The sequence below is a fragment of the Bidens hawaiensis genome, unplaced genomic scaffold (assembly GCF_021521415.1).
Source record: "Bidens hawaiensis isolate Kalapana, Puna unplaced genomic scaffold, B.hawaiensis_p1.1 tig00001369_1, whole genome shotgun sequence".
Taxonomy (NCBI): Eukaryota; Viridiplantae; Streptophyta; class Magnoliopsida; order Asterales; family Asteraceae; genus Bidens; species Bidens hawaiensis.
Genome location: NW_027491077.1, coordinates 1207002 through 1233444, shown reverse-complemented (window position 1 = coordinate 1233444; position 26443 = coordinate 1207002). Strand labels below are relative to the sequence as shown.

The following is a 26443-nucleotide window of genomic DNA, read 5'->3' as shown; positions in this document are numbered from 1 at the left end:
CTTTGGATCTTGGCTCGGGATATTGGATAGTGTTTGTGTGTGTTTTTCAAGGTGTAGGCTATGGTGTAGATTTGGATAAAAATAGAAAGGATTAGGGTTTAAGGGGTATTTATACTCCCTTAAGCCCATGGACCTAAGGCCCATCTTTCCCTTTTGGTCCATAATTAATTCTATTAACCAAGCCCGCTACCCCTTAAGCCTTATTATCATATTATTATCGTTATTCCACTAACTAAAATAATTCACCCGACGCAGGTATTACACTAAAAATTATTCTAGAATTTTCGGGATGTTACACAAATAATATCTGCGAAGGTTACAGTGCATACCATAATATATGCGAAGGTTATAGGGCGAAATGCTCTTTAAAACGTAGAGATAAGTATGTATGTATAAGTAAGATAAAACAAGAAAGTATGAAAGAAAGAAAGGAAGGGCGTATGTATGAATGAAAGAAAGGTAACATGCTAAGTACGTAAAATGTAACTTCGGATACGTATGTATGTAAGTATGTGAATGTATTGTATGTGGCCTTATTAACTAAAACTCACTCAGTGTAGCTGACTTTTAGTATGCACACAGGTAAATAGACTGAGACAGCTGGCTTGAAGGGGACACATGGCATGATTGAAAAGGCTGGCATCCGAAGATTTGTCATGATGTTTGATACTACATTTTATGTTATGTTTTAAATAGGACAAGTTATGGATGTTTGTAATGAATGGTTGACTTTTACTATTATTCCGCGAAGGTTCACTCTGATATGTAGAACTATGTTTATGAGTAAATCCAACGCTAATGTAGGGCACCGGGACCGGGGCCTTACATCATGAATGGGTTTCACAAATAAATGGGATGTAATAACCCGTTTAAAAGTTATGGGTTTGGTAAGACCGATGACCACTTAATTTTTTTCTTATAAAATGTTTACTTAATATAAATAATATTTTTTTATTTAAAATATTGCTTTTAATTTTTAGTATATCCCTATTTTATAAGATTTTTATACCAATGTGAGATTATTTTTTTAATATAATGAGATGTTATAACGTGTTTGAGTTATTTGGGTTTAGTGAGACATATACTCGTGAATTCGGGTCAAATGCATGAGAAGCCTTTATTTACAAATAAAACGATCTGGTGGCTTGAGAGAATGTAAGAAGCAACCAGTTTTAAGGATTTCGTATATGTATATTTAAGATTAAGATTCTTAGTTCTATATTTTTCATAAATAATATAATTTTTTAGATGGATTTGACGTGATTAATTTATAATATATATATAAATGAAAACATAAAAATCCTATGTGTTGCGATGTAGTCGCTCCCCCTTTTTTTGGAGTCACTAGATTTCCTTGATTTTCAAATGGAGACTTCTCATGCATTTGACCCGAATTCATGGGTATGGGTCTTACCAAACCCAAATATTTATTAAACGGGTTATAACATCTCACTAAATTAAAAATTATTCTCACCAAATTATTGATGTAAAAATCCTACAAAATAGGATATACTACAAATTAATATATTATTTATTTTAAAAAAGATATATCTATTATTTAAATTACAAAATCAATTTTATAGTAAAAAAAATTAAGCGGGTCTTGGGTCTTATCAAACCATAAGTATATTATTAACTTTCATAAATATTATTTATAATTAAAAAACCAATTTTATAGTAAAAGAAATAAACGGGTCTTGTGTCTCATTAAAACCATATAACTTTTAAACCGGGTTTAAATATTTCATTTATTTGTGAAATAATTTATCATTAAACCATAAGTATATTATTAACTTTCTTATAATAAAAAAATATAAATTCAAAAAATAAATAAATATTATAACAAATAATATAAAACAACCCCGTAATACGGGGAATAAAAACTAGTTTTTAATATAATAAGATGTTATAACCCGTTTAATGGCTATTTGGGTTTGGTAAAACTAATACCCATGAATTCAAGTCAAATGTATAAGAAAGTTTATTTAAAAATAAAATAATCTAGCTTGAGAGAATTTAGGGGGATTTCATTTATATATATTTAAGATTCAAGATAAGAAAATATTCATAGATAAATAAAAAGCATGATATTTTTTTTATATAAACGTAAAGTGTAATATAGACATGAAATATTGTTTTAAAAATAAAAAAAGAATAGAGGCCTTAACCCCCTAATCAAGTCAAGTAAAGAAACCAATAACCAAACTCCTAAAACCACCGACACCGAGCTCCCGCCAAATCAGAGGCTATGTGGGGGACTGGTCGTCGTCTCCGACCTCTGGTACGACCTCAACCACTCAGACAATTATTCTCCAGCCGGCCGTCGTCCGTGATTTACCGGCACACCCTCCGAACACAACGTCCTTGCAGTATCAAGTGGCGGAAGGAGCTCCAAAACTCCGCCAGTTTCATCGGCACCGTCAATACCCAGATCAAAGTCGACCCGCCATCGGGATCCAAGAGATTCGTTTCGTCAGAATTTCTTCCTTTTTTTCTTTTCTGATTTTACGTTTTATATTTGTTTGTTTGTGTTCACTCTTTAAACGAAATCAACAAACGCCAACATGCCCTTGTTTGTGTACTGGCCTAGTTATAATGTTAATTATAAATGTGTTGATCTTCAGTTATTGTTCATCGTTCATGAAATCTTCAAGCTCTGGCAAACACACAAGTCAACTTTCAGTAATTTTAGCTTTCCAGTGGTGGAATCGAATCATTAAATCATACAAATGTTATATGACTATCAACATAATTGGTTAATTGGTGTTTTAACTTCATCTGGGATGATCATTCATGCTCATTTGTATCTGTATTCTGCAAGTTGTTGGTGGAAAATTTTAATTTTGTATTCTCTGCAGGATATGGTTGGACATGTGGGGAGATATGGCGGAAATAGCGATCGAACATCTGAAACTAAACGACTATATATATGTTTCAGGGCATCTCAAATCGTTCGCAAAAGCTTCAGACAATGGACGTGTCATATCGTTCCCCAAGGTTCGTATACAATTGCAAGTATGACCACATGGTGGATCTGGCTTCCACTGCTTTCTACTTTAATCCTGGGCCACCTGCCAATTGTAGGCTGATCTTTACCTGGTCCCACTGCTTAAGTGGTTACTGGAGGGCCCGTGTGTTCTTTTCTTAATGGGTTCTCATGGTCAACAAAAAAGAATCAAGTATTGGTCAATTTTCACTGCCTTATGTTCATATTCTACGCTTCTAATTATGGATGTAAACCAACCGAAAGTTCAACAAACTGTTCGTGAACTGTTTGGTTGGGAGTTCATTTACGTTCAACGAACGAACATGAATAAGGAATTCCGATGAATTATTTAATTGAATGAACTTGAACAAAGGTCGTGTTCGTTTTTGTTCGTTCACTTACATTTATGTTTGTTTTTGTTCGTTTGTTTACATTTGCTTATGTTTGTTAACGTTCCTTAGTTTACGTTTGTTCATATTCGGTCGTTAAGGTTTTATATTTTATATTTTTCAATTTTTAGGTTAGTGTCTTAACAGTTAAACTTTTTATTTTCTATGCTTTTCTTAGTATATTATCTTAACTTTTTATACCGGAAACCATAGTACTTAAATTATGTATTTTTTGTGTGATTTATGTCTAATACTTAAGTTTTAAAATGTATAGTCTTATTTATCAAACTAATACATGTTGGTTTGTGTTCGTTTCTGTTGGTTTATGAAATTAACGAACAAATACAAACGAACACAAACAAGAACCAGAAATTTCGTTCGATATGTGTTCGTGAACCGTTCTTCTGTCCGATTAATGGTTAACGAACGAACAAGAACAAGGTGTCGTTCGGTTCATTTATAACTCTACTTCTAATTGCAGGTTCTTGTGAAAGAAATTAACTTTGTTGCAAATACCAATCAAAAGATTAGCAACAAAACAGAAGTTAAATATCATGCCCTTAATCATACTTTCATTTTATATACATATATGTTCATATGTATGTACTTTCTCATATTGCAGACCTAGAATCAACTCTAGAAAAACGAAGAAAACGACTCTATCTATGGCAAGTGTTCTTCGCCAACCCATACGAGTGGCAGGATTTACGAAAGCGTAAGGTCAACCCGAGTCAACCCGACTTTAAGCACAGGGGTAGCGGTGAAGCCCTTTGGTTGGGACCATTTGATCCACCATGGGTTACAAGACAGTTACAGTTACAAGATTCTAGAATGAGTGAACATGTATTCACTCTTCCAGTATATCAAGCTTCCAGTTGTAACAGTTGCATATTTGAGGTATCATTTTTTCTTGAAATTATACGTATAACTTAGTTTTAAGTATGATTAAGAAACTATATCTGTACAATGGTATATGTATGAGGTCTATCCAATCTAGTGTAAACTTTTTTTCAAGACCAAAATTTTCATTAATACTTGAAAATTGTTTGAAGAGCTAACCAAAAAAAAAAGATAAAGAAAAAGAAAAGAACCATAATGGGTTTTAATACACTCGTCCCAACCTAAGCCAACTTTGCTATTTTTATTAACAAACCATTGAAATGAGAAATGACAAATCGAGTCAAAAAGGAGATTATTTTTTAACTCTTTTGCTTGAAAATTAGCTACGTTTATGCACTCCCAATAACCCACCAAGTCGTCCACACAACTGCTTCTAAGAGGGGGTTTTTTTGTGGTAGATAATTTTGAATTTTCCATCCAAGACAGAATATGCTAAGGCAGCTATCGAGCGGGTAAGGTTATTTAGCTGAATCATTATAGATGGAATCGTCAAAAGGGTGAATCGAGTTGAGCTTTATACACCGAGCTTTATTAGCATGTATGCTATTTACATAAACATAATCTTATTTGCATAAAAAAGTTAGATAATAATTAACAAAATCTTATGGCGTATAACTACGATAACTATATAAATATACAATTTCACTAAAATTATGCATAAATGAGTGTACATACTGCAATGAAAGTTGTGTACAATTTCAACTTGCAGTGAAAGGTGTGTATATATGTTTGGTAAGTAGCAAAAGAAGTAGGATTTTTGTCAAGGGGTTAATCTTAGATTTTGTTCATACAATTAGGTGGTAAATTGTCGGATCCGTCATGAGAAGCTGATGATGGTACAATTGTCATGAGAAGCTGATGATGGTAAAATTTGCGTGAAGAAGAGATCGGACGTTAGTGTTTTGGATCTTAATACCGTTCTCGACAATAGAGTAATATGACGGCACGTTGGTTTGTGTTCAGGAATTGCACATCTGGCGAGTCTTTTTGTTTGAATTTCGATTATGTAACATTGTAACCTCATTGTTTGAGTCAACCGGCCAGGATTTCACTCAAATGTTCAAAGTGTATGTTTGTGAATGGAAGAATATGTATTTACAAACTGATAATAATGTTTTTAGTTTACCTTTTCATATCATGGAACACATAAATCTTTGAAGTCAATCGAAGTTGCAAGTGGAAATGGTTTGTTTTGGCTGGAGTTGGTGATGGCGATGGCGACGGTGGCTTGAGATGGTGATGGCGATGATGTCAAAGTTGGGGATGGTGACCATTACGGTGGCTGGAGATGGTGAGGCCACCTAGAGAGAGAGAGAGAGGAGAGAGAGAGAGAGGGAAAGAGATTAATTGGGTGGTGGCAAAGAACATTTACAAGTTAAGTGTGCGTGTTTCAACATTTTCGGGTATGTTTTCGTATGATTTAGTAGTTGCATAGGGTAAAAACTAGTGTTTTATAGAAAGTAATTATATAGATACATCACTGTTGTTGTGGGAGAGGAGGTGGGTTTTAGGGTTTCGAGAAGAGAAAATTCAATTAAAGAACTGATAGTGGGGGAAAAGGAGACAAACCATTGCCAATGAATTAGTTAACCTACAATATAAGGGGACTAGGGAACGAAAAAAAAGAAGAAGTCAGGTTAGACGAATCAAAAGGGAGGAACACATTGGGTTTATTGCTATACAGGAAACACAGATGGCAGATTTGGAGAAAACGCTAGTCGGGGATTTATGGGATAATTCCGAGTTTAGATAAACCGAAGGGTTTTTGTTATTATGATTGATAATTAAAGAGATACAAGATAGCCCATTATATAGGGAACAAAGTTACATATTACTACCATCTAAAGATATAAAATACAAGAAACGTTCTAACAGTCCCCCGCAAGCTAAGGACGGAGAACGACCTGAAGCTTGGACCGTAGAAGCAGAAAACGTTGTGATGGTAGAGGCTTTGTGAAGATGTCAGCTATTTGATCACATGTGGATATAAACTGCACATTTAATTTGCCTTGAGCCACCTTTTCTCTGACAAAGTGAAAGTCAACTTCAATGTGTTTTGTTCGTGCATGAAACACGGGATTGGCAGACAGATATGTAGCACCCAGATTGTCGCACCATAGTGTGGGTGAGATTTTAGTTCCAAGCTCATGTAGAAGAGCTTCTAACCAAATTATTTCTGTTACCGTATCTGCAAGAGCTTTATATTATGATTCAGTAGAGGAACGGGAGACCGTACGTTGTTTGCGGGCGGTCCACGAGATAAGATTGTGTCCCAAATATATAGTAAACCCCCCCCCCCCCCCCCCCGTGGACCGACGGTCATCCGGACAGCCGGCCCAGTCGGCATCAGAATAAGCTCGAAGAGATGTTGGTAAGTGAGCATCTGTGAAAGCATGGAGAGTAGAGACCGAATCATGACGAATGAAGAGACCGTACCCAGATGTGCCCTTTAAGTAGCGCATAATTCGTTTTACTGCAGCCCAATGGTTTTCAGTTGGAGCATGCATAAACTGACAAACCTTATTAACAGCAAAAGTGATGTCAGGGCGCGAAAGAGTGACATACTGCAATGCGCCAACAGTTTGGCGGTACTTGACTGCATCAAGAAGCAATGGGCTGTCATTGAGGGTCAAGTTCTGGGAAGCACTCATCAGAGAATAAACAGATTTACACTCCGAAAGGCCTGATCGTTGAAGAAGATCCAAAATGTATTTCCTTTGAGATAGGAGAATATTGTTACTTTCAATGCCCAAAAATTAGTTTAATGCGCCGAGATCTTTGATGGCAAAAGTGGAACCAAGCCGATGAATTATGTTGTTAATAGCCTGATCGTGGTTGCCCGTGATGATGATATCATCAACATAAACAAGAACATAAACAAGTGTGCCACCGTTCTTCAAAATAAAAAGAGATGGATCAGTTTTAGACCCATGAAAACCGAGTTGGTGAAGAGTAGTAGACAAGCGATGAAACCAAGCTCTTGGCGCTTATTTGAGGCCATACAATGACTTGTGAATAAGACACATATGATTAGGCCGTGTGGGATCAGTAAAGCCAGGTGGCTGCCAAATGTAAACTGTTTCAGTTAAATCACCATGTAGGAATGCATTTTGTACATCTAACTGTTGAAGGGACCATTTGTTTGTGAAAGCAAGAGACAACACTACACGAATGGTTGTTGACTTTATAACCGGGTTGAATGTCTCATGAAAATCAACACCAGGTTGTTGCCTAAAACCTTTGGCAACGAGTCGGGCTTTATAACGAGTTACCTTGCCAGCAGCATCCTTCTTTAACTTGTATACCCATTTGCAATAAATAAGATTAGTGTTTTTGACATAGGGTATGAGTGACCATGTTTTGTTCTTAACAAGAGAATCCATCTCGTCATTCATGGCTTGTCGCCACTCGGGAGATTTGTTAGCGATGGTAAACGAGGTAGGCTCAACTGAGGTGTGATAGGATGAGGTATTATATGGTGTGGTCCGTTTGGGATTAGGCCGAAGATTGGCGGATCGAGAGCGGGTAGGTGGTGGGGGTGGTGGTGTTGGTGATGGGCTTGGTGTAGTTGGAGACGGTGGGGTTATTGAAGCAGCATAAGTAGGATCAGATTGAGGTTCAGTTGAGGCAGGTTCGGAGACAGGTTTGGTTGAGGCAGGTTCGGAGGGAGGTTTAGTTGAGGCAGGTTCGGAGAGAGGTGAAGTGTTAGATACAGATTCTGTGGTGGGAAAACTAGTAGGGAAAGAGGAGATATATGGATCAGTAGGAGGTTTAGGAGGTGATGGTGAAGTGGGCAGTTGAAATGGTAAAATCTCCTCATTGAAACGAACATATCTAGCGATATAAACACGCTCGGTGGCCAAATCCAAACACCGATAACCATGGTGAAATGGACTATATCCAAGGAAGACACACAGAGTGGATCGAAAATCCATCTTGTGTCGGTTATAAGGACGAAGGTATGGAAAACATTGGCATCCAAAGACACGGAGAAACAAGTAATCCGGGCGTCGTTTAAAAACATGTTCAAAGGGTGATTTGTTAGAAGAGACCTGAGATGGAAGACGGTTAATAAGATAAACCGCCGTTTCAAAGGCAAAGTTCCAAAAACGTTGTGGGAGGTTAGAATGAGCAAGAAGGGTAAGTCCCGTTTCCACAACGTGACGGTGTCGACGCTCTACCACACCATTTTGTTCACTAGTGTGTGGACAGGAACGTCGGTGAATTATCCCGAGGGAGGTAAAAAACGAGTTCAAGTTGCGAAACTCCCCACCCCAATCAGTTTGAACAGTTTTTAGTTTAGTGTTGAATTGACATTCCACCATAGTAACAAATGTTTTGAATGTAGAAAAAACATCAGATTTTAGGGCTAAGGGGTAAATCCAGATATAGCGTGAATGATGGTCAACACATAACATAAAAAACCGTTAACCATCAAAGGAGAGCATTGGTGCAGGCCCCCAGACATCACAATATATCAAATCCAAAATATTATGGCTACGAAAATTAGATTCATATAAAGACAGTTTAGAAGATTTTCCCAACTGACACGACGTAAATAATGATGGAGATGGTTTTGTAGAAACATGTAAAGGAAAATTAGAAACAACTGAATGAAAAACTCGTTCATGAGGATGCCCGAGACGTTGATGCCAGATAGTGGAAGATGCTCGAGTGGCTGTGAAGGAAATCTTTTGGATGGACTTGAGTTGAGGGAGGCGGATGGAGTAGAGACCATTTTATACTTGGGCCCATGAGTAGGGTAGTGCCTGTACGTTCGTCTTTCACAACAAAAAATAATGAGTGAAACTCAAAGAAAACGTTATTGTCAAAACAAAATTGTTGAACGGACAAGAGATTCTTTTGAATTTCTGGTACGTGAAGTATGTTTGAAAGATTAAAGGTTTTATGTGGGGTATAAATTTTAGATGAACCAATGTGAAAAATGGGTAGAGGTTTACCATCGCCAACATGGAGGGCATCATAACCATAATATGCTTCGGAGTTTTCTAAACTTGATAAGTCCGGTGCAACATGGCTGGTTGACCCCGTATCATGAAACCAAGTAGCACCAGATGATGAACCAGTTTCTGAAAAACTTGTAAGATTGGCCTGAGGGACTATTCGAGTGGTAGAATTGGACTGATTTGGGCATTCAAATGGGAGATGCCCAATACCACATCGGTTGCAATGTCCATATACTGTATTTTGGGTTGATACCCGAGCAAACTGAGTTCGATTTTCCCCACTGTTACCACGGCCCCTGTTGAAGTTGCCACGAGAGTTTCCTCATGAGTTTCCATGCCTATTCCCTCGATTGCTGTTACGAGCAGTATGGAACGCCTGAGGTTGAGGGCTGCTATTGGTGTTGGAACCAATAGGGTTTAATTGCAGCCCTAGTTGTGAGGCTAACTGTTGCAAAGCTGACACCTGGGACTGGTGTAGTCCACTCGAAACACCTGTAGAAGTCGTAAAGGCCTGAGGAACCATAGTTGGTGCTGGACTGTTTTTGTGAACCAAGAAATCATGGTTATTAAGAAGCCCGTGTAATTCATTGAATACAATTGGTGGAAAGCGAGCAAGGAGAGTGCATTTCAGGCCATTATACTCTTCCCGAAGGCCTGAGATAACAAGCATGACAAGATCTTTATCTTTAAATGGTTCTCCAATATTGGCCAGGACAACAGCATACTCTTGGGCTCGATTAAGGTAGGCGATTGGAGTCTCATCTCCTTTCATCTCAATCCTCAACAATTGTGTTTTCAACGTGTATTCTCTAGAGGAGTTGTTGGGTGCATTTGCTTGTTCAAGTGCAAGCCATAAGTCTTTGGAGGTTGTCCCTTGAACATGTTGAAACGTAGCTTCAGAGATAGTTGATGTCATAACTATCCTGACATGTGCATCGTTTGCAACCCATATAGGGTAGTTAGGGTTGTCAACAGGTGAAGATTTCTCACCTTGGATTGTCTGTGGTGGACACGGTATCGTTCCATCCACATATCCAAATAGGTTATTTGTTGTTAGGAATGGTTGGATCGTTGTCTTCCAATACCCATAGTTTGTGGGGGATAAAGTGAACGGGAATTTATGAGAGTCGTGGGCATGTTTATCTGCATTAGAGATAGTAGCAAGCAGTGCCATTTGTTATTGTTAACAGATCAAGATGATCTGGGAAAAAAATGGAGGAAACTGGATAGGAATTCCAGTGGTTGCAGTGGCAGCCCCAAAGGTTGGAAGGTTGGAAGGCTGACTAATCGGTTTCTGGCTGTGATACCAAGATAAACCGAAGGGTTTTTGTTATTATGATTGATTATTAAAGAGATACAAGATAGCCCATTATATAGGGAACAAAGTTACATATTACTACCATCTAAAGATATAAATTACAATAAACGTTCTAACAAGTTTGATTGTGAAATACAAAATGCTACAGGTAGATCGGGTGGTTTGATTAGTATATGGGACCCAAAAATATTTGTAAAAACCATGTCCTTGCGCACTAGATATTATATCCTAATCAAAGGTTCGTTGAGCGGAGTGATTGGTGATGTGTATGTGATTAATGTTTACGCACCGCAAGAGTTGGGTCTTAAACAAGAATTATGGAATGAATTGATTCTACTAAAAGAAGGTAAAGAGGGGCTTTGGATTTTCCTTGGTGACTTTAACTGTGTTAGAGGTCCTTCGGAAAGGAAAAACTCGGAGTTTTGTGTTTCGAGTGCTAGAGACTTTAATAACTTCATTTTCAAGACGGATCTGTTCGAATATAAGATGGGGGATTTTTGTTTACATTCCTATCAGAGGCCGGGGGTAAATGCAGTAAAATTGACAGAGTATTTGTGGGAACATAATTTTTAAATCGGTGGCCAGAAGCGTCTTTATTAGCACTTCCCAAAAAGTATTCGGATCACAGGCCGCTTATATTGACCTGTGCTGACCAGAAGTTTGGACCTAAACCCTTTAGGTTCTTTAATTCGTGGCTGAGACATGCAAATTTGGAAGGACTGGTCAAAGAATGTGTGCGTAATTGTTAGGTACGGGGCGCTTCAGATTTGGTATTTGCTGAAAAACTTCGGGCATGCAAAAGGATGATCAAGGTATGGCGGAAAGGGGTTGATAGAGATGAAAATGGCCTTATTTTGAAACTAGAAAGTAGAGTGAATGAGTTGGATTCAAAGGCTGAATATGGAGACCTTACTGATGATGAAATTAAAGAAAGGTTAGATTGTCAATGCAAGGTGGCAGAGGCTGAAAAATGTGAATTGTTGGATCTTAAACAACGAGCGAGGATCAAATGGGCGGTAGAAGGGGATGAAAATTCGGCCTTTTTTCATGGCATAATTAATGCTCATAACAAAACGAACAGGGTGAGTGGGCTATGGTTTGGTGAAGAATGGGTAACATAACCGTCTCGACTCAAAGAAAAGATTAAAAACTTCTTCAAATTAAAATTTTCCCAATCGGACAACGACCGTCCTATATTCTTTAATGATGGGTTCTCCAAGTTATCTCAATCGGAAGCGGACTTTTTGGTTGACAGATTTACGAAGGAAGAAATAAATTCGGCAGTGTGGGATTGTGGTGGGGAAAAAGCGCCAGGGCCGGACGGCTTCACCTTCAGGTTTATCAAGAGATTCTGGGAATGTTTCGAAGACAATGTGGCTGAGATTTGTAACTATTTTTACATTCATGGTAAGATTAGTAATGGATGCAACTCAAGCTTTATTACTCTTATCCCAAAAGTAGCAGATCCACAAAAAGTGGAGGAATACCGTCCGATTAACCTTATTGGGTGTATCCCGAAATTGACATCAAAATTACTTGCTAACAGAATGAAGATGGTAATGGGCTCGATCATAGGTGAGGAACAATCTGCCTATGTTGCGGGTCGGAACATTACGGAAGGTGTACTAATTCTTAATGAGTTGGTGACATGGTGCAAAAAAAGCAAATAAAAAGATGATGTTATTACAGGTAGATATAGACAAGGCGTTTGATTCGGTGAGTTGGCGATTTCTTGACTCGATAATATCGCAAATGAGGTTTCCGAATAGGTGGTGTATGTGGGTTAAGGGGACACTTATTTCAGCTAGATCATCAGTTCTAGTCAACGGGTCACCAACATCGGAGTTTGATATCGGACGGGGGGTCCGCCAAGGTGATGCTTTGTCACCTTTTTTGTTTATTAAACCAATGGAAGCGCTACATATTGCTCTAAGAAAGGCGTGTGCGGAAGGTTTATTTAAAGGGATACAAACTCCAAGAAATGGCCCCATGATCTCACACATTTTCTACGCGGACGATGCGATCTTCGTTGGGGAGTGGAGTAAATCAAACCTTGAAAATCTATCCTGAATTTTAAGATGCTTCCATATTACATCAGGTTTGAAGGTGAATCTACAAAATCGCACGATGTATGGGGTAAAAGTTGAATCAGATCAGGTTGCTACAATGGCTGCGACCTTCAGATGTAAATCGGGTAAACTTCCTTTTATTCATCTTGGATTACCGGTTGGTGCAAATATGGGCCTTAGTAAAAACTGGAAACCTATATTTGATAAATTTGATAGCAAATTGTCAAAATGGAAAGCTAAAACCTTATCGTTTTGTGGTCGTTTAACGCTGTTGAAAATCAGTCCTTGGAAGCTTGGGGGTTTATTATTTCTCGCTCTTTAAATCACCTGGGAATGTTCTAAAACAATTGTAATCAAAGAGGAGGAGATTCCTATTGGGGGGTAACGATGAGAAAGACAAAATTAGTTGGGTGGCATGGAAAAGAATCATCTTAGACAAGAATAGAGGAGGCCTTGGTGTTGGAAGCCTAAAAGCGGCGAATGTGGCTCTACTTGCTAAATGGTGGTTCAAATACAAAAATAGTAAGTCAGCCCTATGGGTAAGGGTTATAACTGCAGTTCATACAAATATTCAAGAGTGGCGTTCATTTCCGGTTAACAAATCTTTAGGTGGAACGTGGAATAAAATTGGGTGTTTGGAGAAGGATGATGATTTGGAAAATATGAAGTTGGGTGATCGGCTACAGATTAAGTTAGGGATGGGAGACAAAACAATGTTTTGGCTAGATAATTGGGTGAGTGAGCTACCGTTAAAAGTTTTATTTCCATCCTTATTTTTATTGGAAAAACACAAAGATATAATGGTGCATGATTGTTAGTATTGGGTTAATAATGAAGTGAAATGGCTTTGGAGATGGAATAGAGGGCCGAACACGAGAACTCTTAGAGAGGAACTTGGTAGGTGTTTAGAGTTAATTTCGCTTGCTCGGGTGAAGATGGTACCGGATGTTTGGGTATGGAAAGATACTGAGGGTAATGAAAACACTTTCTTGTGAAAGCCTTAAGATGGGAATTAGATAACTTCAAATACCCATTGGTAGAACAAAATTTTTGGATACAATGGGTACCGATTAAAGTAAATTGTTTTATGTGGAGATTATTACTAGATCGCATCGCTACAAAAACCACATTACTTGAAAGACGTATAAACATCGGAAACGATACTTGTGTGCTTTGCGGTTTGTTCCCTGAATCGTTGGAGCATTTAATGGTTAAGTGCCGGGTGGCCAAATGGATTTGGTCGATTATTCATAATTGGATAATAATACCGGTGCCTACACATTATGAATCGGTTTTAGATTTGTTGGATCTCTCAAAAGAACACAAGGGAAAAAAGGAGGTAATTTTAATCATTCAAGCAATTTCATTTATTACGTGTTGGATGATATGGAGAACTCGAAACGATAGGATCTTCAAAAATTTACCGGTGTCGGTTGGAAAGGTAATTAACGACATCAAAGCAACTTCGTTCTTGTGGGTGAAACATCGGATGAGACGGTCGAGCTTGGATTGGGAGGATTGGTGTAGGTTCAACTTTGTCAATTTTCCATTATAGTGTGTTTGTGTTTGTTTCTTTCATTTTGTTTTTGTTCATGTATCTTGTGTGGGCTCTTGCGGCTTGTAAGTTGTCCGTTCTTTTTTCTTCTATATAAATTGGCCTTTCAAAAAAAAAACTAAATAATAATTAGTAGATAGGTCGAATATGAGTCATACCCATGAATTATAAACTATATACAATTCTAGCTTAACATTTAAATATAGAGCTTGACATGAACGCCCGTTCCTGAGATTCTTCAGGCGAAGTCAACTACACTACACCCTTAACCATGGCTAGAGCCTAGTGATGTATTAAACCAGATACAGGCTCCAATTGATTCTGCCATTGGTTAAAGATCAAAAGTGGTTTTTGCCCCAAACAGGATATTGACGAGAAAAAGGATCAGTTTGGTTCAGTTTGAAACTGAATTTTGTCTGGCTGACCGATTTCAACGGAAGATTGTACAAAACCGATTACAAACTGCTGGTTTAGTTTGGTTTAGTACACTAACCGGTATAGATTTGCATAGTAGGTTAAGTGTGTTGCTAGATTTGGGTTCATGGATAAAAAAATTGAAGTTAAAACTAATCAACTATATACGAGAAACGAAACCTCTAAAATCCTATGTGTCGCAATCTGGTCGCTTCCCACCTCTTATGAAGTCACCAAATTGCTTCATTTGTAAATAATGAGCTCTCATTGATTTAGCCTTTAAATTTCGCAGGTGCGGGTCTTTAAATGGGTAGCGCGACCCATGAGTTAAACAAGTTATATTCTTACTCCATAGCCCCTTGTCAAACCAAGTTTCATTGAAACCCTGATTCTTCAGTGTTCTTGCCATAGGCGTGATTTTTTGTAGTTCTAGGTGGTTTTGCAAAAGCATTTTTATTTGTAGGTGACTTTATTAATTGTTTGTAAATATAGGTAAATCGCTAGAGGGGGTAGCGAGATTAAGGTGGAAAACTAAGCTCGCATTGGGGGGTTGCGATCTTAACAAAGAATGTGACAAAAGTGTTGAAATTCAAATGGTTCTCAAATACAATTTTGGATAAAAATAGTTACTTGGAAGGTTTGGTCTTGAATTTCAATTATTTAAATTCGGAAGATGGGTGTAGGACTGGAAGCCGGAGGTTGAGGAGAAATCAACGGCTGTACGCGCAAAACACAGGCACGGGCACACGCGCAACGTGTTACCGGGCGGCTGCACGGGCGTAAAGCAGGCATGGGCATGCACGCATGGTGTTACTGGCCGACTGCACGCGCGTAACAAAAGCACGGGCATGCGCGAAACGTGTTACCGGGTGTGACATTTGTCAAATTCGAGTCTCAGGTTATATTAGTTTTGTAAACTTTTATTTTTGTAAAAACCGATTTAACATTTTTAGAACCTTATTTAGTTATTATATAATATTAATATAGACTTCGATCTTAAATAAATCGATGTTTGTCATGTTATAGTGTCGTTAAGAAAAACGTAAGGGTAATACTTGTTATTATCGAATCTATATTATCCTTTCTAAAGTTTAATACCCTTTTTGTAAAACATTTAGAACATGAGGGGGCCAAAGATAAACATTATAAACCACCTATATAAGAAATAAACCCTAACCCTAACCATTCAAACATCACCATCCGCCACCCCCCCTTGGCCGTTTTCTGGCAAGCTCGTCGATTCCGGCAAGACCACCGACGACGCGATCTCCCGCCGTCTTCCTCCCCTCTCTCCCTCGCACCTCCGACGCACCACCACCACCTCACCTCCCTCAACTCGACACCACCACCCCTCACGTTCCACCTTCGTTTTTTCGGCAAGCACGCCTCCTCCAGCGCCCCTTTCCCTCTCGGATCCTTTTTTCGGCGACTGGAAAGCCGGCCGCCGGTACACCGTCACTATCTCCGCTGTATCTCTCTATGCACACTCTCTCTTTCTCTCGTCGCCGTCTTTCTCTCTGCACTCTCTCTCTCGCGCGGCCTCTCTCTCTCGCGCGCCGCCGTCTCTTTCTCTACTCTCCCTCTCTCTCTCTCTCGTGCGGCCTCTCTCTCACTCTCTGCCTCTCTCTCTCCCACCGTCCCTCTCTCTCTCTGGTGGAAACATTCTCCGACCCTCGTTGCTCGGCTCCGACATTTGTTCTCGGCCAAACATCATGGTAAGGAGATTTAGAGTTTTAATCGTTTTTGTGTTTAACACATAACTAGTAATCGAGTCACGAGTTCGTTCCCCCTAAACCGACTTTAGTGTTTGAAATTATATATTTTTATTTTAATAATCTTATAACTTATATTAAAGCTTATTATTATTATTATTATTAACAAGATAATATTTTTATTATCATTATTATTATTGTTATTATTATCATTTAATAAAACAATTTTTATTTTTCTTATTATTATTATTATCATTATTTTCATAATTAATAGATTATTATTATTATAATTATTAAGGAATATTATTAAAATCTAATATTGTTAATATTATATATTTGTTTTATCGAGTCGAAACCCATGTCGGGCCTAGTTGTCGTTTAATGTCATTGATACTTGTCTTATATTTTATCACTAATACTACTGTTATTAAAATATTATAAGTATTAGTTATTATTAATATGGCATATATAATAATTATAATAATAATTATTATTATTATTAAAATTTATAAATCTATAAATAATGTATTCAACAACCAAACTAATTATTGTTATATTTATGATTACTACTACTATTATTAGTTTTAACAATTCTTAATTGGTAGTATTATTATGTATTATTATCATCATTATCTTATATATATATATATATATATATATATATATATATATATAGGGGAGGGATATTTTGAGAACTTGATGAGTTGTAAGAACTTTAAGAACTCAATTTTGGACCACACATTTAATTAAATGAGTTTGAATATGTGGCTGAGATTAAATTTGATTAAAAAATAAATCAGGAGAGAGAATAAGTATTTTTGAGAATTACACAAGTTTAAATGTTCGTTACACATGTGTAATAAGTCGATTCGGTGGGTAAAAAATTACGATAATTTTTTGTACATTACTTACACTTACGTATTAACGTGTAAAAAAATTCAAAATTTTTTTTTGTTACGTTGAGTTCTTTTGAGTTTTTTAAGCTAAAAGCGGTTCTCAAAATAAATCAATCCTATATATATATATATATATATATATATATAACATATTCTAAAATCATTATTATCATTTCTATCTTTATCATTAATAATATTATTTAAGCTTTATTATCTATTCATTTTTATAACAACCGAACCCTTGAGTTAAACCCATCTGTTTCTATTTAAAATTGGTTTAGTTATTTAAAAGTCCAATAAAATTATATTATTTTATTTTAAATTACCAATTAAGTACGAGTCCCTAATCATTAACAAATTAACCGGTAATCCGATTAACAACCGAACTTTTTTGTCTAATGTTTCAAATTAAGTTTCAACTAAAGTTCAAGTTCATTAATATATTTTATTTATTCGTTTTCATTTAGCTTTCAAGTTGGATTCGTTTGTTTCGTACGCAAGCTTTCTACATTTCGATCATTTATTTTTTCTCGAGTCGTCAATTGAGGCGAGTACATTTCATCCCCCGTTTTCACTTTTATCTTTTGGGGGTAACATGCATACTTATTCAAAACAAGAATGATTTATTATACACATTTCTCAAACCACAAACTTTAGGGTGTATGATACTTAGAATACTTGCTCTTTTGTGTGTTATATGTTTCATATGCTTTACGTGCGCGAGTGTTTATTTTTATGTTGTTGTTGAGCCTCATTAAGTATGATCATACGTTCCCCTAACTACATAGCCTTGTGCTAGTAGAATAGGGCCTCATTATCCGAGTATGTCGATTGTTACCGAGTAGAAAGGATCCTCATTACATATGTTTTTATATACCACGATTGATGCTTTTATTTATAGTCTCATATACGTTTGTGGATTTCGCTCATATTATATATACTCAAACTATGAAATTGCTCACCAACATACGTGCTAACAAAATATTATTTTATGCATTGTTACAGGTTTGACTTTTATCGACTTGAGGACTTGACGAAAAACGTTACCAAGACTATTAGGATATTAGTAAAACGAACAATATATTTGTTTACTTGTGTTCAATTTGTTTGTATGACCAAGATGTGTTGTTTATTGATTTGTGAAATAAATGAGTTGATTAAATATTGTCACTTTAATAGTGTCTTGTGTTTTGGGCAATCGGTTGCACCCCGGTATGTTCCGCCTTTGGTCGGGGTGTGACACCGGGCGTGGGTACGTGAAACGTGTAACCCGACTTTTGTAGAGATGGCGGTGAATCCAGCGTTAAACAACGACGCTGGAGGGGCTGTGTTGAGGAAAGGCTTTTGGTGTGAGTTTCGCTTATGTTTTAGTTTATTGTATGTTGGTCTTTCTTTTGTTTTCCTTTTTTAAGACCATATGATTATTTATTATCAAGAACTCGCTGCCCCACCTACGATTTTAACACTTTTGTCAGATTCTTTGTTAAGATCTCAACCCCCCAATGCGAGCTTAGTTTTCCACCTTAATCTCGCTACCCCCCTCCAGCGATTTACCTATATTTACAAACAATTAACAAAGTCACCTACAAATACAAATGATTTTGCTAAACCACCTAGAACTACAAAAAATTCCATACGCGTAGCTCTCAAACTTGATATTCAAGGCTTTCAACACCATCAAATCCATATTCCCTTTCATCCCCATCATCGACGGCCTTACACGGGTCATAACATCAATCTCCAATGCATATCACAATATGCCAAATCAGTGTCGCCCTCTGTTGCAATCAATTGTCATGCTTGAAAGGAAACCCTAAAACGGTGTTGCCTCATCTTCAGTGTCGAAAGATTCTTAACCATCATTTGATTGTCCGTTTGTTTTCTTTTGTTTCATGCACAACCCTAAATGCAAGGATGTAACAATTAGTATGATTAAGAGGTTTTTGGATGTAATCTAATTATTAAGGGTTGAAGTCTCATTGTAACTAATCATTTGTGGATTTGGAAATAATAAATGTGAATGTGTTGTTTTCTACTTGCTTAATTCGTAGAAGAAATCGAGGTGGAAAAAATCACTGATTGAAAAGAATGTCTTGAGTTAATTAACTGGGCGATCAAATCCAACGATGCTTAAGAAGATCGAGATTACATGTTTATTATAATAATATTCAATGAAATCCATTTGCTGTAGTTTTTGTGTTTGTGTAGATTGAATATTTAAGTTCACCTATGAATTTGAAGACCATCGCACAACTTAGCACTCCTGATTTGTGCTTTCCCTTATTACAACCTTACGATAAATCTAGGTAAATATATCTTTCGTAAAATTGGGCAGGCTGGACGGGTTGAATAGTGGGTCAAACGGGCTGGGTTGATCTGGAACATCTTTTTGCTCAATTGATTTTTCTAATACAGTATATTTTTAAGGCTACCATATTGTCTTCGATATTATAAGCATTAAAGATTGCATATTTTGATAGGATCAGTGTTATATTTCATTGCATGGTGTTTGACTTTTTTCATCTTAAAGGCTATTCGAAAGGCAATAGTCAACCCTGATCTTGGTTTGACTCCAAGTAATGACGGTGAAGTTATACGACTCTCTCTTCCATAGCTCACCTCATAAATGAGAAAGGTGCCCCTTTTATAACACTCCGTAACGGGTCAAAACCAGACCTAATATTTAAAAACAATCGTTGTACTAATCGTTCTTACACTGACATTATAAATCTTCAAATAAACCGATTTAGCAAACTGTATTCATCTTCATATTATTTGTCCCGTTTCTCTTGTAGCTAAATTTTTATTTGACCCGTTTGATTAAAACCCAACCCAAATCAACTCGATAACATGTTTCTGAACTTTAATATAATTTAATTGTGTTTATATTACAATCAATCAATCAATCATTCCCAGTGAAGTCCCATCAATAACAATAGCTATAAGTAGGGTCTGGGGAGGGTGGGATGTAGGCACACCGTACCTCTATCCACATGGATAAAGAGGTGGCTTCCAAAGAGACCCTCAGCTCTAAAGTATATATGTATGAAGCAATACAAAAAAAACCAGAGTTCAACAGTAATAATAATAATAATAATAATAATAATAATAATAATAATAATAATAATAATAATAATAATAATGATGATGATAATAATAGTAATAACAATAATAATAATAATATTAATACCATTTTTGTAGAGAAAATATTATTATGGTGTGTGACTAAAATAAGGTAAATAGAAGCCTAAGGTATTTCTTTCTCCCTAAAAATCCTTAACTTTAATTCTACTTCTCCAAAAATTCATATCCTCAACCATGTCCTCGGAGAGGTTTAGGTCTATCAAATCATGCTTAATTCTCTCATCCCAAGTCAATTTAGGTCGTCCTCTACCCCTTCTCCCTTCTATTGTAATGTTTTCTACTGATCTAACAGGATTCGTCGTTTGTCTTCTCTTCACATGTCCAAACCATCTCAATCTCCACTCTCTTATCTTGTCTGCTATGTTCGCTACAACTAATCTCTCTCGAAACACAACGTTTTTTATTCGGTCTAACCTTGTGTGCCCACACATCCAACGTAGCATTCTCATTTCTGCTACCTCCATCTTCCGCACTTGTGCCTTCTTGATGGCCCAACAATCTATTCCAAATAGCATTGCAGGTCTAACTGCAACCCTATAAAATTTCCCCTTTAGTTTAGTTGGGAAACTCTTGTCGCACAATATACCTGTGGCTGCTTTCCATCTACCCCATCCTACCTGAACTCGATGGGTCACATCAATGTCTAATTCCCCATCGCTCTGAACAAAAGATCCTAGATACTTGAACTTCGTTACCTGCGGAACCACCTGCCCTTCAATGGTAATCTGTGCGTCCTCATTGTCATTTACCCTTCCAAAAGCACAGTGGAGGTACTACGTCTTAGATCGACTGATCCTTAAACCTTTTGTCTCTAAGGTTGTTCGCCACTCCTCGAGTCTCATGTTTAGATCTTGTTTTCTCTCAGCAAGTAACACAATATCATCTGCGAACATCATGCACCATGGGAGCGTCCCCTGAATAGAGTTTGACAACTCGTCCAAGACTATTGCAAAAAGAAACGGACTCAGCGCCGACCCCTGGTGAAGACCTACCTTTATAGGGAAGAAATCGATATCACCCACTGGCGCACGGACACTTGTTGCACTCCTGGTATACATATCCATAATTATCTCTATGTATTTCCTGGTTACTCCTCTACCCTCCAAGCACACCCAAAGCACCTGTCGTGGCACACTGTCGTAGGCCTTTTCTAGGTCAATAGACACCATATGCAGGTCATGCTTCTTCTCCTTATACTTTTCCATCAATCTTCTTATAAGGTGTATTGCCTCTAAGGTAGAACGCCCCGGTATGAATCCAAATTGGTACACAGTAACCTGAGTTTCTCGTCTAAGTCTAACCTCGATCACTCTTTCCCATAGCTTCATAGTATAACTTAGTAGTTTGATTCCTCGGTAGTTACTACAACATTGGATGTCTCCTTTGTTCTTATAGACATGAACTACAACCCTGCTCCTCCATTAGTCTGGCATCTTACCAGATTTAAGGATACTATTGAACAGAGTAGTTAACCACATGACCCATTCCTCTCCCAAACACTTCCACACCTCGATGGGTATGTTGTCTGGGCCAACCACCTTAGCCCTTCCCATCCTCCTTAGTGCAGTCTGCACCTCTTCCCGTGTGATCCGTCGGCAGTAGCAGTTATTTGGTTGTTGTCTTTGGGAGGTTGTGTTGTCATGATCTTCTTGGTAAGCTCTCCTATTGTTGAAAAGATTGTGGAAATAGGTTTGCCATCTTAGCTTGATGTCCTGCCTCCTTGACTAGTACATGCCCATCTGTATCCTTTAAGAACTTCACCGGCCCTATATCTTGCCTTCTACGCTCCCTGGCTTTGGCAATCTTAAACATAGTATGTTCCCCCTCTTTTGTTTCTAAACGTTCATACATCCGTTTATAAGCCGCGTTCTTTGCTTCCGCCACTGCCTTCTTCGCCTCTCTCTTGGCCGTTTTGTAGGTTTCCCTCAATTCCATGCTCTCCTCCTCATTCGTGCACCTCATAAGCTCCCTAAAACATCATTGTTTGTCCCATATCTTATCTTGTATAGCCTCGTTCCACAACCAAGACTCCTTATGCCCACCTATCTTTCCTGTTGAGACTCCGAGAGTCTCCTTTGCTATTTGAATGATCTTTGTAGCTATAGCTTCCCATATATGAATTGAGTCCCCATTTAGTCGAGCATACGTCTGCAGTCTGAGTTTATCTTTAAACAGTAGGAGATTTTCGTCCCTCAAAATTCCCCATCGAATTCTATGTGTACCTTTCTTCTCACGAACAGCCAACTTATTTATGAAGCCTATATCTGTCACCAACAGTCGATGTTGAGCCACCACTGTCTCCCCAGGTATGGCTTTGTAGTCCTTCCACCAACGTCGGTCTCCTTGCCTCATCAAAAGGTAGTCAATTTGCGTGTCGCGTCCGCCACTGCTAAAAGTGATCAACTGAGGGTCTTGTTTCCTAAAATAAGAATTTATAATTCCTAGGTCATGGGCCACCACAAACTCTAGAAATTCTGTCCCGGTCTCATTCCTAGGTCATGGGCCACCGCAACTCATGTGCTTATATTACAGGAGTTGTCAAAAGTTGTTTCAAAGTAAGCCGAGGAAGGGAAGGTAGGCCTTATTATGCGATATTAACTATTTTTTTAGACAAAATATTTTGTATTAACTATTTTTATATTAATGAATTAACATTTTTCTTTTTTACTATGAACCATGTGAATGGTGGATCAGAAAACTGAAGACAAGCATTTATCAGTGGTGTAGTTCCAAATATATCAGATGCTACCATCCTTAATTGTCAACCTGGTGATCTTTAAGATGCTCTAGCCAAGGTTAACAAAAAAATGTCTTAATTGTATATTCACAACAAATACTCAATTCATTAGGATGAATATTAATACGTTTCAAATATGCAAAATGTGTTATGTAGGGTACTACAAAACTCACAGTGAATGAAGGTGACCTAAATGTTATTGAAATTATATGTATGTCCCTTACTATTATTTCAAATTGCTTATGTTTGTTAGTTTAAGTTCTTTCACTTATGTATTCAATAAAACTTTGTTGGCTCATTACAATTTAGTATAAATTTATGGTAGTGTTCGGGGTATTATATTTGTTCACGTTTGTTCATCTATTTTCAATTATGTTTGTTCGTTGACGTTCGTAAAATGTTCATTTTTAAACTATTAATGAGCCAACATAAAGGGAGCACGTTCATTTTCTTAACGAACAAACATGAACTAGAATATCGTTTTCGTGTAAGTGTTTTTATTCGATTAAAATTAAAAGAACGAACGCAAACATGCCATGTTCATGCTTGTTCAGTTCGTGTACAAGCTTAAATTCTTATTTGGATTCACAAGGTTATGTTACTATTACATTATTGATTCAATACATTGATAATTAAGTTATTCATTTGTTTGACTTTTAAAGTCAAACAGGCTTGACGAGTCAACAATGTCCAATTGTAGTAATGATAATCTGATTATTCGTCTTTTTTAAGAATTTCAGATTCATACCCGTTTCTCTTTTTACTATATCAATGTTAATATGCATAAACAATATTTCCGACTACGCGATGTCTGGACAATATATAATAATGAAAAGATGAGGAATATTAAAAGTTGGAACTGGATTAAGTACCTAACTATTAATTTTGGAAATTCAGATTGATCTTTATGGAATTAAAAGTTTTAATTTTGGTGTGTTACTAACGACTTGGGTATACCTTAATATCCCATGGCGTTAAAGTTGCTTTTCTATAGTTTAATGAGAGGGAACCCACTCCCTTCATGGATTAAGGGGCGTTAAAGACAAGATGAGTTAAAATGTTAACTGGCTTTCTCTACACTCACACATAAGAACTATTTTAAAATTAAATTGAGGGAGGTTAAGTGAGCTTAAAGTGTTAAATCATTTCCTTTATATGAGATGGAGTAAAAAGATAGAGGTAAACTGAGTGAAAGGCGTCTATGTGGAGTTAGAGGACATGAATATGAATGTATACCTCATGGCTTAATTGAAACAATATAGCTGTTGCTTCAGCTTGCCCTTTTTGATATCCTTCAACTTGGAGTTTCCTTCGAACATCTCTACTATAGCATCAAACATTGTTTTATCTTTAGTATGATGAGCAACACTGGTCAAGATTTTCCCATGATAAACCCAGCTTCAACATAGCTAAGGCTCTGTCATCTTTCTTTTTCATTATTCTTTCAACTATTTGATTCTTTGCTATGCCATCAGGAACGTAAGGCACATTTTTGATCGAATTCCACATCTCAACATCATTGTAACAAACTGTAGCCTCAAACAACACTTTCCATTTGATGTAGTTCTTCTGTCCATATAGCCTAGGAATCTTGCTAGTAGAAACCTCTTACTCATCCATTGATCCAGACATATTTTTGGTGTTGTAAAATATTTTGAAATATAAAGATTACTTGCAAGAAAACATAACAAATTAAACAAAAACTTAGACAATCTTGAAAAACAATCAGATCTATGGACAAAATCCTCAGATCTGATGTATCTGGTCGGATTTATAATAAAGGAAAGAACTTTAATGTAGATCTGAGTAAGAAAACACTTTTAAACCTCAACAATATTGTAGATCTGTGAAAAATGAAAAATAGGGCAGCTAACGTCACAAACCAATGTAACTGTTGTTAGCTGACGTCACTCTTCATCTTCAAAATCAACAATAATCAGCAACAGTTCTTCACAAAAGAAGCAATATCAGCTCTGATACCACTTGGCGGTCTCGAATAGCTCACTCAATAACTCAATCGTTCATAATCGTAACCCACACAAAAGTGTTGACAAGAAGGCTACAACTTACTATTTTTGTGAAAAACAAAAGAATATTAAAGGAGGAATCAATAATATTCTTTAATGTTACTCAACGGACATGAAAGTAACAAACACATAAAGTAACTCGAAATATTTCCATCTATATTGTGAATGATACAATAAAAATCGTTAGGGTTTCTAGAAGGAATGTCAGACGTCAGGGCAGGTCTATAAAAGGAAACTTTTAGTGCACGCCTATGACAACAAAGGACACTGAGCAAATATTGTGATTGTGACGGCTATCTTTATCTTGTACAAAAAAGCTACCAAGAATCCAAACATTTCACATTGAAACACTAATTGATTTTCATTGTATCATTCACAATATATATGGAAATATTTTGAGTTACTTCGTGTGTTTGTTACTTTCATGTCCGTTGAGCAACATTAAAGAATATTATTGATTCTGTCTTTAATATTCTTTGGTTTTTCACAAAAATAGTAAGTCGTAGCATTCTTTTCAACACTTTTGTGTGAGTTACGATTATGAAGGATTGAGCTTTGAGTGAGATATTCGGGACCGACACAACACATGCAGTTGGAGCTTAGATTGTAAGTGGGTATCAATTTGTTTTCGAAGTATACGTTACATACGTATAAGTGGCCCGATTACCCGAAACATGTATACCCATTTTGTCGAACCATACTCGTAAACATTTTTATCCTTCGCCCTTGTGAAATACTGGTTGCCGGATCATATGATGTCATCGTATACATGTAAGTGTAATACGATAGATACCTAATACCTTCTGTCACTATACTAAGCTATAAGGCGGAAACAAACAACAAAGGAATCAAACACATATCAACTCATAGTAATAATCACTCTTGAATATAACAATTTTCGAGAGTACAAGTGATTACAAAAGTATATCCTCAGATTATAAAATATGACAAAGTTTCACCTATTTATACATCTTGGCCTATGGGCGTATAAGTCTACAGCGTATAAGACTTAAATGTTGGTAAAGAGACTTATACGTCCTTAATATTCTATTATGACCAAAACAAGCTCGTTTAACCCTACAAGACCTAACATTACACATTTTGCACTAACAAACTCCCCCTTGAATGATGCTAGATCTTGAATTCTTCATTCAGTTATACCAAAAAATTGTTGCTCAATTTATACAACTAGTTGAAATAATAGACCTTGGTCAAATAAACATCAAAATTTGGATCTATCAAATTACCCGTGACTGCTTGACAGCACCCTAGGCATCCGAAGATTCATTGTGTTGACCTTGGTCGAATCTAATATAGTGATGGTAAGCA

At 36.9% G+C, this 26443-nt stretch overlaps 1 protein-coding gene across 1 annotated transcript; it reads left to right on the top strand.

The window, feature by feature from the left end:
* Positions 1–2248: 2248 nt before the first annotated feature.
* Positions 2249–4651, top strand: LOC143572225 (protein OSB1, mitochondrial-like). Its single transcript, XM_077057445.1, has 4 exons — positions 2249–2472; positions 2859–2997; positions 3857–3905; positions 3998–4651. The coding sequence occupies exons 1-4, from the start codon at positions 2249–2251 to the stop codon at positions 4306–4308; spliced, it is 723 nt and encodes a 240-aa protein (XP_076913560.1). The 3' UTR covers positions 4309–4651.
* The last annotated feature ends 21792 nt before the right edge of the window (positions 4652–26443 follow it).